Source organism: Haliotis cracherodii, unplaced genomic scaffold (genome assembly GCF_022045235.1).
Source record: "Haliotis cracherodii isolate W230 unplaced genomic scaffold, xgHalCrac1.p SCAF_8, whole genome shotgun sequence".
Lineage (NCBI taxonomy): Eukaryota > Metazoa > Mollusca > Gastropoda > Lepetellida > Haliotidae > Haliotis > Haliotis cracherodii.
Window position 1 is genome coordinate 19,601,211 of NW_027266341.1, and position 18,272 is coordinate 19,619,482.

General features: G+C 40.7%; 1 protein-coding gene across 2 annotated transcripts in view; it reads left to right on the forward strand.

Annotated features, from left to right (window-relative positions):
- The window catches only part of LOC139449490 (rho GTPase-activating protein 6-like), a 120,173-nt gene that overhangs the window by 28,039 nt on the left and 73,862 nt on the right, over window positions 1-18,272 (forward strand). The window contains exon 1 of one of the 2 annotated variants that reach the window (XM_071230912.1): window positions 9,700-9,903. The exons of the other annotated variant lie outside the window; for it this stretch is intronic. Coding sequence (XP_071087013.1) covers window positions 9,879-9,903 — 25 coding nt within the window. The 5' untranslated portion in view covers window positions 9,700-9,878. Of the gene's footprint in view, window positions 1-9,699; window positions 9,904-18,272 lie in introns of those variants that run through there. 2 annotated transcript variants of the gene reach the window in all.

An 18,272-nucleotide genomic window follows, 5' to 3' on the forward strand; every position in this document is an offset into this window, starting at 1 on the left:
ATCACTTCGGGCTTTCCTCACACAATAAGCTGACGCGCCGTGATATAACTTGAATACTGTTAAAAGCGGCGTTAAACCCAACTCACTGTTATACAGTGAAACCTCGTTAAACTGGATCCCATTAGTCCGGCGAATCCACTTCCTGAAGTTTTCTCAGTGTGTGTTTACATATAATAATATAGTAATCATGATTTGTTGAACCGAAAGTGTGTTAATCATAGTTTACTGTGAACGGCTGTGTCCGGCTAAACGGATACAATTCTCGAGACATAAGTTCTTGCAGATGGCCGTCGATGTAATGTAAGGTTATTATCAATGAGTTATCATGTTGTATTAAGAAACAATACTTTGTTAAACCGGCAATTTGTTAATCAGGACGAGTTTACTGGAAAGGGTACTGTCATGCTTGATTGATATACTGATATAAGTAGACTGCATAATGAGGTAACATTTGTGAACCGTCGATTCACATATTATCAATTTACATATTATCAAATATTGCCTTCAGGAAGTGTGAATAAAACCATATTTTATTGGGTTTTTTCTCAAAGGCGAATGGTTTTTTCTCTCAAAGGCGAATGACATGATGTCATCGCCTCTCTCTCTCTCTCTCTCTCTCTCTCTCTCTCTCTCTCTCTCTCTCTCTCTGGGCGACTCTTCAGTTTGAATATAGTGGTATATTTCTATGAAAATTATATATTTTGAGAGACTAAGCGTTAGTCTACCCACACTCCACCCCTCCCTTATCAAACAAGCTGTGCACCTCTTCTTCACAAAGCTGAATCCACCCCCAGGGTATATGCCTGACGTTTTCCTTCTACGACCCCGTGCTTAGCGTAATCGTGGTCCAGTCTCACCGTGAACAACGGCCTCAAACAGAGCGTGGTGCATTTCTCGGTTTATCCTTTGTTAGGTATACCCAGTGCCCTGTGTTCTATAGTTAGTATATACTGCACTCAGTCACAACACAGCATGAATGTACATCCAATGAATCCACGTCAGGTGATATGTATGTATGTCTACCTCACTGGTACTTTCACTTACACCCGTGTGGGGTCGCTTTCGACCCCGATGCACGTGCATTCATCTGAGCCCCGCACCCACATGGGGCACGCACGCGTAGGGTAGCAATAAAGTGCAAAACAACAAAGTAAAGAAATGATCCGACATTCATAACACAATCTGACATTCATAACACAATCTGACATTCATAACACAATCTGACATTCATAACAAAATCTTCCCTAATCTCAAATTCCAAAGCATCTCTAAAAGTGCACTAGATCTGTAGCAGGTGCACCTTTCCCCATATATAACATGATTAATGGTATTTCGACATCAAGGTACCTCTGCTTGTCTATAAGTAGTGGTTCAGCATAGGCCTATGTTAGCTCACCTGAACAGTGAAGACAGACCTGGACTTCGGATGAATTCGGATCTGACAATATTCCTGACAATTTGATTCAATATCTGTACCCTCACACACCATTCTCGATTATCCAGTGTTTATGTCACCATTCTATTGAAATAAATACCCTCGAACCGAACCATTAATAGGGAAAGGGTCCAGGGCTCCCATCCACTAAGCGTTCGTAGCGTTACGATCATCGTAACTGGAAAGTTTGTCATAGGCTTACTAACGTCGTAGCGCTACGTCTTTGTGGATCGGGACATTTAGAGTAATAACAACCAGCGCGGATCTAAAAAATGAAATAGTAATAATTACTGAATTACTGAACATAGGGCATTGCAAATAAATCGTTTCTACCCGTGTCATAAATACCTTGACCTGTCTCAGCTATACTGCTTTCTTTCAAATCACGTTGATGCAATTTGCCCGTCGAGTTGAATACTTGATTCTAACAGGTGACAGGATCCGCTGGTCGTCTTAAATATCAGGTTCTCCCGATGAGTCCACGCAGAAAAAAATGTTTTTCATCAATTTCAGATTATTAAAATGTCAAGATGACAAGGAGGTTTTTCACTCTTTTTCTCCCCTTTTCTCCACATGTTTGTGTACATGGTCTTGTTTTCAAACAACGATTGAAAGAAAACAATAAGAGATACTAAAATAAGAGTGCGTATTTAATTCCAACATGGTCGGTGACATAGTAAAGGAAAGTTAGAAGATTGAGGACTTAAATCTAAGATGCGAAAAATTATGGCTGAATTCGGAACCTTGAGAAAATTTGACCCGCACGAGGATAAGAAACATTTCCTTTCGTTATCTTTTGGCCTCTTGACAACTTGTCTGTCAGTCTTATGGCATCTTCCCGAGGCAAGAGAGTTAACTGACTTTGGAAGTCCGGACTTTTAAAGTCAGTTAACTCACTTGCCTCGGGAAGATGGTCTTATGGTCGTGGGTTTCACCAAAGTGGTAAACATTATAACATGCGTCACATTGGGCAATATAATTGAACTTTTGTTGAAAGCCACGTTAAATCACAACTCGCTGCCAACACGGGCATGTTACAGGTGGCACAGTAGTCCAAGACGCTGAAATTCGCTCTGCAGAGTTGTGCCCCTTAGTGCGTGCCAGACAACTGTTATCGTGGGTTTTAATCCCATATAATGCCCGTGGGTTTCACCATTTGATAATTGTTTAAGACCTGCACCACTTCTGCGCAAGTTCTGACTTTCCTTCCTTAATTAAACACGCCATACTATAACTGAAATAACGTTCAATGCGGCGGAAAACCAAACTCGCTCACTATACTATGAAAAGAAGGGTGTATTCGGGTGCACCGCTCAATGCCAGGAACAGTTTCCCATCTCTGTTCCTAATAAGGTTCGTCGTACTCGGTGCCGTGTACCGGGAAAAATGCGCCGAGTGTGCTGTATTGTATAATTAGATTCTGTGGCAGTCTTATACAGACAACAATGAGCTTCCCGTGTGATATTCTCCATAATCAGCCAATTGTTAGCATCTTGCAGACATGTGGATAAAAGTTGGTTTTGAAATAGTCTAACTCCTGGCATCAACTTATCCAGTGTTATGACACGACGCTGCTACAGACTCCGATATACACTTTATACACACGCTAGAGCGCTTGAAACAACCGCAGTTTTGTATTCAACTGTACTCCTATTTATACTTTCTGCTTTTAATATTTCGTTTTGTATATATAGTGATAGCATTCATTACCTGGAACATGCACACTTATTGTTATAAGGTTGAAAATGCCTTCCAAAAAGTTCATACATTTATCTGCCAGCTTCGGAAAATTAAGTTCGAATATACAGAGAACCTCCTGAAAATAACCGTGTATTAATGGTTGTTTGTTAATAAAAAGGACAAAACCCTTTCTTTATTCATAAAAAAAATCTCTGCTAAAAGCAGAGTCGATTGTACGATTCCGACTATATCATGAGCATGTGTATCAAATCACTATCAATAATGATGATACCACATACCAGGTGTTCGCGAGAAGGTGAGCGTATCCTGCCCCACCGGTGACGCTCGACACAAACACACGCAAAGGCAAGTCAATAGTTCACAAAACAAAATAGGGAATTGCATCGGACAGCATTTTGTCACTGATGCGTAAAATTTGATATGTCCTCCACATGTCTGCCATAGAACGTTTGAAGCTTCAGGGAGGCCTTGAATGCTGTAACCGGAACAAACAGCTTCTGAGCATGAGTCGTATGACGCTCATTGGGCAGAAATTCCGATTCATTTGCATAAAGAAACATCCGCAAGAAGGGGAGCACAACTGGTGCCCACTGGGATTTCTAAATCGTACCTAAATGTCTTACCCCAAAATTTTACTAAGATGTTATAGATGAGGAATATTGTTTCCTCAGTAAACTTGTCGTGGCCTTGGTAAAATAATAATTATGTAACCAACCGATTAAAAGTGAGCGAGTGAGTATGGTTTTCACCGCTGTTAGCAATATTCCAGCAATATCACGGCCTGGGACACGAGAAATGGGCTTCATACATTGTACCCAAGTGGAGAAATGAACCCGGACCTTCGGCGTGACGAGGGAACGCTTGAACCGCCCAACCTATTAAAAGTTAAAGCGTAAGTAAGACATTACAATTACAAGAACTTGGAAGATTGGAAGAACTGTGTAATACTGTGATACCTTGCGATTACGTTCGGGATTGTACCGTCCAGATTTGGGGATTTTATTACATACGATTTGCCTGTAAACACTTACAGAAAAATAAAAAAACATGTATTTTCATACTAAATAACGCATAAATATGTAATTATATTATAATTAACATTCAAACAAAATATATTTACCCAGACCTAGACGTTGCATCATGTTATCACTATCAAGTAAGATAATAAACACACAGTAGAAGACTTTCATGTCTAATTTATGTGGTCCATGAGTTGTTATGGCAATTACTGCACCAGGAATGTCGGATGCACTTCGCACCCACCAACCCTGTCTGGAGTACCTTTTATACAATAATCACTACACACAACTGTTTGATGTGAACTCCGATGCAGCGCACTGTTTAACCCTCCCAAACTCAACACACCGCACCACCATCAACACTCATTTCTTCTTTATACAAACGCAGTGCATCGGAGTTTGGGGAGTTGAAATGCACTATATTACACCATAGATCAATATTGTCAGGAATATGACAGGAAAGAATGTTAACATTTGTTTGAAGGGGTGCTATACAGCAGATGGTAACTCATAAGGCTTGGCTTCAAGATAGTATCTTCTGTACGACACATCCACATGACGATGCGCTTTACTGGTACCAGACTTTTTATTGGTGACAAGCCCTTGTTAAACATCTTCGCCCTGTCATTGTTCTGAATGATTTTGCACATGATATGTTTGTTTAACATTTGGATGTTATTATCATTCTTAGTGTTACTGCAGTGAAATAAAGAAATAAAACATAGCTGCGACATAAGTGTTTATGATATGATTAGTTGTATGACTGCCAGGTTAAAGTATCTGCTGCTACAGCGCATCCCGAGAATTATTATTATTATGTACAGATTAGAATAAAAAAATGCAGCAAAGAGGGTGTTCCTAGCACCGTCAGGCTGGTTAGGCTCATCATCAGCTCAGGGCCCTTGCCGCCTCTACACGCAGCCCAGACAGCGAATCTGACTTCTCCCAGGAAGCGCTGCCTAGTCAAACCCATCGAGAACTTTTTGGAGAATGTGAAGACTAACCAACGCTGCAGCCTTCTGCATTATCCAGATGGTCAGAAGGGCTGTATTCCTGGTAGCAAATCCGGGTACTCTCCCAATGTCAGTCAACAGATTTGGAGGTGCCAAACCTAAGGCACCGAGAACAATGGGGAGTCGGACAACTTGGTACTTGGGATGCAAGCGTGACATTTCAAAAGCGAGGTCTGCATATTTGCCATGTTTTTCCTGAATCTTGTCAATCACAAAAGGGGACAGAATGACAGAACTGGCCATGTGTTGGACAGTCTCATTAATTTCATTACATAATCTACATTTCATATTTACATTTTGATGCAAAATCACACATTGACGGTTTCGAGTGGGAAGTGACTGGTCCTGAGCAGCAAACAGAAAGCCTTCATTATTTTTATTATTATTATTATTTTTATTATACCGCAGGTATCCAGGTACCAGTATCTGCGCAAATGCGGTTATATTTGTTCCCCGACCAGTGGATCCGTTTGCATTCCAGTTATCATTCTCAACTCCCTGGTGATCATGTTGAAGCACTTGTCGTTGTGTAAGCCAATGTAATGCATCCCAAAATAGCTCTAACCGCATTTACATGATGTCTCCATATGGTTTTCCGGTATAGGAGTGAATTGTGCGTGGAACAACGCAGAGACCATATACCATACATCGGTATATGGTCGCTGAACAATGTTATTGTCAAGATACCCCCGCACAGTTTTACCGAACCTTCAACCATATCAGATTATCTGTATTTTTAAGAAATTTATTCAACAGGACTTTTTAAGTGTTAGTTTGCAACACACACACACACAATTCTTTGCGACGCATGTGGAAACATCGGGACTGTTTCGTGTTTCAAAAGATACATTTTTAGATTATTTACCCTGAAAACCCGAATATTATTGTTGAATCATTATTTATGTCTGAAACTTCATCATCTGTTGTGACAGAAACACTGTTAAATATGGATAGTTTGATATCTGTATCTCATGCAATCTTCGGAATCGTTTCTATTTAAAAAAATCGCCCAAGAATTCTTCTTTTCCTGCAAATGACCAAAGACGTCTACCTCTTTGAATTGACGATGCTTTTTCCTGTTTTAAACAAAATATTTGAGATATTTCATTACGTGCCATGAAAGAATCCTCTTCCTGTTTTGGGGTTAATATTTTGAATATTTCATAACATATTTTGTCGTTTACGCCCATTGATCTCTATGTTGCCTTTTACGCCCAATGGAATATGTTTCGACAGCACTGACGTTTGAATTTACATATTTAAAAACACTTTTGTCACATAAATAGGCCTGATTCACCACTCTACATCCATACCTGCATGTGAAATTCTTCACGGGGCATGGTGATGCTATTTTAGGGGAAATGTAATCATATCCTCAAGATTTCGACGAAATAGCTGAACAAAATCGTGTTAAACTCGTTATTCGTGTATCAGCCGTGCGCATTCGTCGTTCAAACAGCATTTCAGCCTACCTTTCCGGCCATACTAGATTTCACAGAGAGGCAGCGCTTGTTCATTTCACTCCTAGCTTCTGCGGGGTTCATGAAGGAAGCCCAACTTACGCAAATAAACAAAAATATTTCAACGAGTTTGCAATACTTAATTCTGCAATACTGCTTCCGGGAATGCAACTAGCACTTGGAAACGGTTCAACGTCTGTCGTGAAATGCACGTGCAATTTGAGGGCGTGTTTGGTGTTTTTGCTGAATGCCTGGTAAGCAGGAATCGTTACCTAATGATGAAATAAAAAATGCAGGCTATTTATTCATTTCATGCCCCCGTTGCACTCCGATCTTCTCATTGACGAGAATAGACGTGTGCCTTTCTATGTTAACGTCACTTGATTAAAGTATTGGTCATTGGATGGACGATGAAACTTGGGCAGTTTATGGATGGCAATGTGGCAGTGTGTTTTATAATCTTTATGGACCGCCTCCGTGGTCTAGTGGTAGAGCGTCCGCCCGCAGGGTCCGGGGTTCGATCCCCGGCCGCGTTAAAAGATGGTACTTGTTGTTACCCTGTCTGGTGTCTGAGTGGGGTATTCATGTTAAACTGCGGCATGGTATCTCAGTGGGCTAGCAGTATAAATCGGCATCAGTCCGGACTAATACAAGCAGCCACACACACACGTGCATGCTCGTCGCTGTATAAATGCAATAATCTTCGACGCGACGTTGAACCCCATTTCACCTCACCTCACCAATAATCTTTAGGGTGCATGTGCTTGTGTACATTTTAGTTTTGCTTCATTGATACATTTCTGGTGAGTGATGGGCGGTCGGGTAGCCTAGTGGTTAAAGCGTTCACTCGTCACGCCGAAGACCTGGGTTCGATTCCCGATGGGGACAATGTGTGAAGCCTATTTCTGGTGTCCCCCGCCGTGATATTGTTGGAATATTGCTAAAAGCGGCGTAAACTCATACTCACTCACTGTGAGGGGTGAGGACGTTTGGTTTTACGCCGCTTGAAAATTGTATTTCAGTGATATTAAGTGTCAGCTTGAAGTGGGAGGAAGAAGGCCTGTATATGTGTTTGTAGTTTTACGCCGCGCTCATCAATACTCCAGCTAAATGATGACGACTTGTACGTAATTGAGTTTGGACCTCACTAACCAGGGGTTGATACATGAGCAACATCTCACGTCGTCGGGGTCGATGACATGAAAGTAGTCAAGTCAATAACCCAAACCATGCTACTGGGACCAATTCTAACCCCACAGTATGCGTCACACTAAACTAGCGGGCAAAAAAGACCATACACCCATGTTTAATGGTGCCTAAAAATGAACCAAGCAAAAATTTGTTATTTGATTGTGATGTATTTGATACGTGTACCATAGCTATGTTTTGAACCTAAAGTTTGCAGTGTTTCGGCGACTGTTTTCCAGTAACGGTTTGAAAACGTTTGTGATGTTTTGGTCAAGTGAATACATTTATGCTTTCTTTTGCCAGGCTGTTTACATCTCATTCTACCTTGTGAAATGAGTGTGCCAGCAGCAACACATACGTGGTAGATCCTGTTAGTTTCTTTTGGGCACCATGTACGTCATTATAGGACAAGATAAATAAGTTCGTGGTTTTGTTGTATTTTAATTACTGTCATTTATCGTCGCTAAAAATAATGCTTGGAACTTTTTTTAATTACCGTATTCGACATAATAAGCGTCCTGCTCTAATAAGCCCCCACGGCGATATTTGCTAATATATTGGCAAGTAAACAATCCCAATTAGCACCCCTACCGATTGATCAATGTACACAAGACTGTTTTATTTGTGTATAATACGTGTGTTATATGCATCCTTAATTTGTTCGGAAATTAGATTCTGGAAAAATATATCTGTCGTATATATATACATTTCAGGCTGTCAGCATAAACCACGAAATTTACGATCTTTTAACCCTGTTGTTTTTCACCAAAATAATATTCTAATAAGGGCCTCCTATTCCTAATTTTGAGGGCGCTTATTATGTCGAATACGGTAATAATTTATATCGTCCGAAAATCCGATTTGTAATGTTTGTGTAACGCCACTCTCAGCAATATATTCCAGCTATATGACGGCGATCTGTAAATAACCGAGTCTGGACCAGACTATATCCAGTGATTGATATCATGAGCATCGATCCACGCCACTGGGATACAATGACATGCAACAACCAAGTCAGGGAGCCTGACCACCCGATCCCGTTAGTCGCCTCTTACAAGCATGGTCGTATGGTATGGCAAGCATGGGTTGCTGACGACCTATTCTAACCCGGACCTTCATATGCCACACGAGCATGCTTAAAAATTGAAATTAGCTTAGTTTGGGTTGGGGCAGGTTTCTTGCTCAGAGAAATATCAAGATCCTTGTGAAATAAAAAGTCATCGGCGATCAATATCTTCCCAGAGTAATCTCCCTTGTTGTGTTCTTTCGGGTCATAAGTACAGTCGCGTGCACTCAGCGCACTGAGCATGCTATGGGTGACGCGTTTAAAAAAAACATCCCATTAACAACGGAGGATAATTAAGAATTACTTATTTTTTGTGGAATTCCAAGTCTGTGACCTGTCGTCTGAAACGAATTTCACACACTGGTAAACAACGCATGAGGCAATGCACAGTGAGTGTGCACATGCGATGCACTGGTGTTAAATACAAGGCAAGATGTACTCATGACATATTTGTCGTTGGCATCAATAACGTGATGATCTCAAGTAATACATTGAAAGTGAGTCATCGACATGCAAATATACCTTCATGGCTTGTGAGTAGGTTGTCTTTCTGTTATACAGATTACTGTCTTTGACTGGCTTCCTCCTAAGATGCTAAGTAACTGTCTGTATTTCCCATCAAGACGTATACACTGAAAGCGTTGGCAGCAGGCCATAACATCGTCACTATCGCAGATGTTATGAAGTGAGGTCACCAACGAAGCTGTTGCGTTTTGGCGCCTCGCACTGCCTAACCCTGATCCGTGAACACCCATACCTACATTATGTATACCTTGCGTTGGAATTCGGACCGAACTCAGGGCCCCGTGGCCGTCAGAATTAGAATTCCGCAGAATTTTTTACTGCAGTGCTTTCCTCCTCGTTACCTTGAGTAAGATATAATAATGTAAACACGGAATGGATAGGGCAAAGCGAGGCGCTCACTGGAAGGGGAGGTTGTGGCGGGAACGCTCATAAGAAGGTGACGAGGGATTAGAAAACACATGCAGGCCTTTCATGATTCTACAATTAACAGACACCGGTAATTGAAATTTACTCTTTCGTCTACGAAACTGTTTAATATTGTTGTTCATGAAGAGAGATTTGACTTACGCATTTCAACCTTTTCATTCTTTCAATGCGACAGGTGCTTGTGCTTTTTTTTGAGCAAGTCAACCCTTTCTTCATTGATAGTCTTTGAAATGTGACTTAAAGATATTTTTCCACATATTCATTTTACTCTAATTGTAAATGCTGTGTAAGTTATTCATGGATCATTTTCACTTATAAATGCATATGGTCTTACGTTTATCCTATATTGGTATGCCGTTTCATAAGTACAGTAAACTACGGTTATAACGAACACGCTTATAACGAACTGACGGATATGACGAACTAACTTTTGGGTCCCGACTACCTGCTGTAGTCATGCTGTATATGTACTTATAACGAACTACGGTTATAACGAACTAAAATCAGTAGTCCCTTTGAGTTCGTTATAACCGTAGTTTACTGTACTCATAGGTTGTTTTAATGGAACAATGAAATTGTAACAAGGACCTTCTCTAACATTAAGATGATTGCTTTTACAAGAAACATTATTAGTAATTATGTTTAATTTTTAAAATGACTTAAAAGGAATAGTATAGTTAAGTTATTAATAGTGTGTAAACTTGTAATATTGATTGTAGGTGAATACTAGGTTCATATATGCAGGACTGTTGTGGTTGACTTTGGGGCCAAGTGATTAAAACGTTTTGCTTTATGGAGGTGATATTTCGGTATAACAATATTTCAATAATGCGCGTCCCCAGTCTGTCCCTCCCACCACTAAGTGCCGTAGGACGTTTGGATATTAACTTACAAGGGGGGCTGTGCTCCACGGTTCATCACTGGATTGTCTGGTCCAGACTCGATTATTTACAGACCGCCATCATATAGCTGGAATATTGCTGAGTGCGGCGTTAAAAAGCCAACCAACCAACCACGGTTCATCATTCTATGTCTAATGGTTAAATAATGGGTCGTAAGTGATTAGTATTTGTTGTTTAACGCCGCACTCAGCATTACTCGAGCTATACGACGGCGCCTGTAAATAATTGAGACTTGACCAGAGAAACCAGTGGTTGATATTGTGAGAGACGATGAATGCCGCCGGCGAATGATGACACGCAAACAACCAAGACACCGACTATGACCCCCAGATCCACTTGGTCGCCATTCACGACCAGAACAGCCTTGTTTGGGAGCAATTCTAACCTGGAATCCCCACGTGATGTCATATGTGAAATAGAAATTATCTCTGCGTAATAATTGTAGCCAATACACGAGACAATAATGTAGCCTGGGCAATACCTGACAAAATGTGATCGAATGTGCCTCCATTTATCCCGGGGCCGTAGGGTAGCCAAGTGGTTAAAGCGTTCGCTCGTCACGCTGAAGGCCCGGGTTCAAATCCCGACATGGGTACAATGTATCAATCCCATTTGATATTGCCCGTGATATTGCTGGAAAATTGCTAACAGCGACGTAAAACCACACTCACTCACTCTATTTGATCTGATCTATCTCCGCCTTAAGATCCTCCGTAAAGTATCGTCACACATATAGGTACATGCGCATCAAATGAAGATTATCTGTTTACAGTCACCACCATGCAGGGGAAGTGTACTTTCCAATACTGTCGAGGCTTGTTTGTCTCTGGTTTTCCGTCAATGTCATGCGTGCCCTTCTGAATGCCCCAAGTCGACCTGGGTCCTAATGAGATGGGAATAAACATGACGGACACTGATATTGCCGCCAATATGTCTGACCAGGGGCAGAGGTGTGGTTGGAGAGGTGACGTTTAATATCATCATCTAATCGTGCCTGTACATTAAACGTGCCATGCCAACAGGATGTAGAACCGCACAAACAACGCTATTTTGACGTAACGCGTCATTTAGTTAATGTATAGATCGACTCTGTAGGCACGATGACATTTGGGTGGCATTGCGTCTGTGTTGCGTCAACGACACATTACCCTAAGAAAGAACCCAGTTTACAATTATGGTCATTTGCTCTGTTCCATTCATTGAATTCGTTTGTTAATCTTTCTTGGGCTTTGTGTTTTGTTTGAGGTCCCATGGTTTAACGTTGCATCAAGATTATTGCACTTATAGCTACGTGCATGCACGTGTGTGTATGGTTGCTTGTACCCCAGACTAATGCCGGTTTTATAGTGCTAGCCCACTGAGATACCATGCCGCAGTTTAACATGGAAAGCACACATAGACACAGTATACTGACTCCCAGCCGACCAGTCCTCGTTTTCCCCTTAATAGTGAACGCTAGACAGGGTAATAACAAGTACCATCTTTTAACGTATTTCGGTATGACGCGGCCGGGTTTTTAACCACCAACCTTCCTCTCTCTGGGCAGAGTGAGTGAGTGAGTATGGTTTTCCGCCGCTTTTTGCAATATTTCAGCAATATCACGGCGGGGGACACTCGAAATGGGCTTCACACATAGTACTCATGTGGGGAATCGAACCCGAGTCTGTGGCGTGACGAGCGAACGCTTTAACAACTAGGTTCCCCCACGGCCCAGTCCTGGCAGACGCTTTATCCACTAGACAACGGAGGGTGCTCCCACTGAAATGAAGATCGGGTGGTCGCAGTGTGTTATCGTATTTTGTTTTAATGGCCATCGTGGCATGACTCAAATAGTGCAGGCTTCGACGTAAAACAACATAATTTTACTCATTTTTTTATAATTACGTTTTTCAGCTATGAGGGTGTGTTCTTACCTGTTCTTAACAGTTACGTTATTACGTTGTTAGCGGGAATATTATGAATACTCAATACATCGTTTAAACTGTGGTGAAAAATTATCACCGACCTTCACAGTGTTCTTGTAAATGTACAGCACTCCCTGCCGTCTAAATACTGGAGTGCACGTGTAGGTAAAGAATCCATGGTAAGCCATGGCCTAGTGTAGCAGTCTCGCCTTGAGTTTGTTGGTATTGTGAGAACCTGTACACCACCCCAACTTGCATAGCTCAGCACACCTTCATCACTATCAGTGGGTTCGTCTTAACCATATTGCACTTGGGGATTGTTCTACTCATACGCTGTACACATAGGTGACATCAGTACACTCCTCCTTCATACGGAAAGACGTAGGCCGACATTTTGTCCCAGAAATAAAGTTATCATATTTAAAAACATATAGCTACAAAATAAACAAAATAAAATCTAAATGGAGCCCAGAACAATCCTCATTTTTCAGGCAATCTAGACTTGATAAAACATATTTTCTTACATGATTATACTTCAGACCTTTGAAAATAAAAAGAAATTGACTGTCATAAAAACTACATTGTTTCAAGGTGTTTTCTTAAAAACAAATCAGGCTCGTGGTTTTAAATATAAAAGTATAAAGAATATATAAATTAAAACGATATCACCACCCACCCTACCCCAGAATATCAGATTGTCGGTCCCTACGAGAGGATGGAGCTGGTGACGTCATTGGTCGATGTTGTTTATCATAATACGATGGAGAATACATTGGATAATAGAGAGGAGGACCAGCTGTTTTACATGTGCGTTATGGAACTTAATGCAGATAGGCTCAGTTGATAATGGCCCTACCATTATGACAAATGTGTCACCTCTCAGAGAAAAAATCTTGTACTTTTTAAAGATTTGTCTCAAACACAACACACAACACACACACAATCACACACACCTGGTCTCCATGTGCACATCGTGACAAAATATTTCGTTTTGCTGTTCATTTAAAATAAATCATCCACAGTGGCCAGGTTTTTGTTTAAGATGTGGCTCCATTCCTAGATACATTCCTGTCAAACTCGTCCACCCCCCAACACCCCCCCACCCCCACCCAGTCTGTCAGTGCCATTCTAATTGGGTTTGGGGTCCCATTGATTATAACATAAGGTAGCATAGTAAACCCCAGGCTCCTCTAATGTGCTCTACAGTGGGGAGAGACTGGCAATTGATTAACCGAGAAACGTTTTTGTTTTCGTTTCAACTTTTCCTTACCCTTTTAAAAATCCATACAACATGCCATTCTAACCTTAAGTGAGTATCTGATACACTGACTATTGTGAAAAAATCTCCTTCAATTGTCGACACTAAATGAACTATTCCTGTAAGTTTATGAAAAGAATGTTAAGTTTATTGGACGTCTGGAAGAGAACTTCATTTGTATAAATGAATTTATGAGGCATCTTTTTTAAAAGATTATCGCTGTTTCGGAGCTAGTTGTTAAATCAACATTTGCTTAAGCAAAAGAAAGCTTTTAATGCCCCTGATATATATTTCAAGAGCATGAAAATGTACTTGTTTTTTTTACATAAGTGTTTTAACAGCATCCAAGGAATTTGAAATATTTGTACAATACTAATATAGGACTTGTAGATAGTTAAGTTTATATCTGAACTGGAATTCACTTCCGTTGCTTTAGAATTTGCCGAGGAAAACATATTTTCTAAACTGTAAAAGGAAACACTTAATCGTTTAACTTTCTGAGTGAATGTTTTGACATCCGATACACTACCAGACGTTTTAGCGCCAAATTACACGTGCAATGAAAATATGTTGAACTAAATAGACTTCCGTCTTGGTAAACTCGTAACGGTCGCCTTCCTATCCCAGCGTATACGAAGAATATAATTAAACATAAGTGCAGTGACAGAATTAGTAATTGTTTACGTCTACTTTTCCTGGGTGTACTTTTCAGCAGTATTTACAAGGAATCGCCATCCTCCCTGCGGTCGTTGACTGGTAGTATTCATTCCACCAGATTCGCTGACGCAGTTGAGCGAATGTGCACGTGATGTCGTTTTCTTTTCCGCTAACTTCGCGTTTAACATTTCACAGCCTTTTATGGGCTTAGGACACTGGTTGGTCACGTTTCGTGTCAAATCGAACAACCTTACAACAGGCATTCAAAATTAATCGACTGGTAAATTTCTTGAAATAATTTGTAACAAAATGGTGTCAATATTTGCCGGCAGGCTTTTACGTAAGTTCTCGCGAGATGTTACGCCATATTGGAATCCACTTACATCCCGGTAATCTCCCTTTAATGACAGGGATTTGTCACACAATGGCAGAGGAACAACCTGGAGACGCCCCCGACTAGATAGCTGGGAATGCTAAATACGGTTCCCTGCTGTGACATGAACAGGTTGTGCAAGACTGACGAGGGGGGTTACTACTAGAAAGTGACAATGATTTGTTCTTTGCGCGTTCCATGTTTATTGTGGGACATTTATGGTGTTTTCATGGAGCCAAGGTCACCATTGGGTGTAATTGGCCCGGCAATAAATCAAGGTGAATCACATTCGGTCACACCTTGGCAGCGTCTCGGGTTCGCCAATTAGATGTCAATAATTGGAAATATGTACACCTTTGTCTGTGTAAGTAGGTGTCTGCTTGAGCTTAATTTCAAGGGCCGGGTCTTACGTTCTGTTTCACTGCGTCGTCATTGACATCTCCCATTTCTTCAAAACCATCTTAACTATCATTCATCGTTGCCATTTTATTGCCAACGTGAAGGGGCCAATTAGTCGAGTTGATACTCTGTGTTGGGAGTTACTGTTACTATCGGGGACGGTTGGGTAGTCTTGTGAATTCAGCCTTTACTTGACATGTGGAAGACAGGTTTCGATTCTAGCATGGTAACGATTAATCTGATCCTGGCAAGTTAGCTCTATACGACTTTCGCAAATATATGTGTTTAAGTACAGTAAACTACGGATATAACGAACTCAAAGGGACCACTAATTTAGTTCGTAATAACCGTAGTTCGTTATAAGCATGTATACAGCATGTATGCAGCATATATACAACACATGGCCGGGACTAAAAAATAAGTTCGTTATATCCGTCAGTTCGTTATAAACGTAGTTTACTGTATTCAGTTAAGACATGCAGTCGTAACGTTAATTCGCTTTGTGACACGGACCTGGGTAACTCGGTCCCTGAACCTTATTATTTTCCCTTCCGCCCGACCCTCACTGTGATAAAACAGCCCTAAATGAACCAAGTCTAGATTTTCCGCAGGGTTCAGGGGCTCCTTTTCAATTCAATGGAGCTGTTTGTTTCTGTCAATATTAAATATTTTCAGAGACTTTTCGTTAGTCGACACGAGCCTGTATATCCCCGACGCATGATGGGGATCTCTCTAAAATGACGCATATCTCTCACTTACTCACTGTGTATGTGATAAATGAATATTATTTATTATGAACGAAGAAAAGAAATAAACAAATGTAACAACATATATGTTTTAGTTCTAAAACAAATCGTCAGAAATGTGCATCAAGGTCGTGTTAAAATTTATAAATAAAAAGAAGCACCTTAAAATATTAACCAGGTTTAAAAAGGGACATAACTCTTATTGGCCTAGCCTTTCACAGCGATTGTGATAAAAAACAAACTCAACCATTAAAGTTCATTTGAAACAATCGTTATATGAAGACAATATAACCAAAATCTGAAGAAAAAAACATTCATCGTCAACATAACTGTATCTTGGGATAAGAAAGAAATAGGATTAAAAACAAAGGTTCAGATTTCACAGCTCATAAACATGTTTTCAAATTAATGATAACCGTATTATTGCAGTGACATGCTTGATAATGTGTTTTTGTGCAGCACGGTATCGGGCGATTGATCGATGAATTGAATGATGACTTTATGAGTTAAACACAATATAGCTGGTGCATGAGCGCGCGATTGTGCCGTAACGGGGGCACTGTTCAGTGTGTTGACAACAGTAACAGTAAACACAATGTTTCTATTTAGACACCAACAGTAAACAAGATGTTTTTATTTTCACACATTCAAACCATACGGGGATGCCACCAGTGGGGTGAGAACATTGGTCCCCGACAACCCGCTATGCTTAGCGCACGGGGGAATAATGGATCGGGTGGTCATGCTCGGTGACCACCGCGTGTCATCGTGGATCGATACTCATGATGTCAATCACTGGATTGTCTGGTCCAGATTCGAGTGTATACAGACCGCCGTCATATAGCTGGACTAATGTTGAGTTCGGTGTTAAACAACAAACAAGCAGAAAGCAAGTGGTTATTTTTGTGTTTTTTACTTACATACTGCTGCCCAATAGGATTTGAATATCATGCATACATTGTGTTTTCTAAACTGCCTCTATTTGATTATGGGGACCGGTCGGGTGGTTAAGCGTTCGCTCATCACTCGGAAGGCCTGAGTTCTATCGATTCCCTACATGGGTGACCCGTGAAGATCCGGGGTAGAATAGATCTTCAGCAACATATGCTTGCCGTAAAAGGCGACTATGCTTGTCGTAAAAGGCGACTAACGGGATCGGGTGGTCATGCTCGCTGACTTGGTTGATGCATGTCATCGATCCCAATTGCGTGGATCGATGCACATGGTATTTATCACTGGATTGTCTGGTCCAGACTCGATTATTTACAGACCGTCGTCATATAGCTGGAATATTGCTGAGTGCGGCGTTAAACAAACAACCAACCAACCCTACAAGAGTACAATGTGTGAAGCCTAATTCTTGTGTCGACGTCGTGACATTGCTGGAATATTGTTAAAAGCGGTGTAAAACACTCAACCACTCACAGTTGGAAGCCCGAATGATATAATTGGTGTTATGATTTAATGCTGTGTGTATTAAGGGTTTTTATTAACAGCTATATTGATAAGAATACTACAATTTGAGCAAGCAGTGGAGCAGCAGTGGGTTTAGAATTACTTGGAATCAAACTTGCCAGGACTTCCAATTTTGACAGAGCCTAGAGCTCCTTTAATGATAGGCATACAAAATTAGTTTATTTAAGTGTCACGTAATAGGCAAAAATGATAAAACATTTACATTCAAAGTGTGCTATCTTCCAGTTCAAATAGGCTTATGAGACACTTACGATAAAATACATTATGGCGCCTGGTAAACGTTCCATTCACATGCAGTGCAAGCAAGTAAATTAACTAATCTGACGATGACGTGAATTTAGTCAATATTATATGACTGTCCTGTGGTTTAATAACTAAGTTAGATGGGAGAAAAAATATATTATGGGCTTCGATTTCTACAGAAAGGGCACTGTCGAATACTGCCAAACTTAATTTGATAAGTAGATCAGTGAATTGCGAATGAATATTATTCTAAATGTCCAAATGCCATGAATGATATGTATATTTCAACATGCATAAACCAATATTTGTCTCCACACAAACCCGCCAAGGACATGCCTGACACGTGCACGATCAGCTGTTATTAACGTGACAAAGATGACCGATTTGACAGTTTTTTTTCGGTCCAGTGATCAAAGCCTGCCCGCCATTAGCTGATAAACTCTGAAAAAGCGTGAATACTGGGTATGAAATATGAAAATAT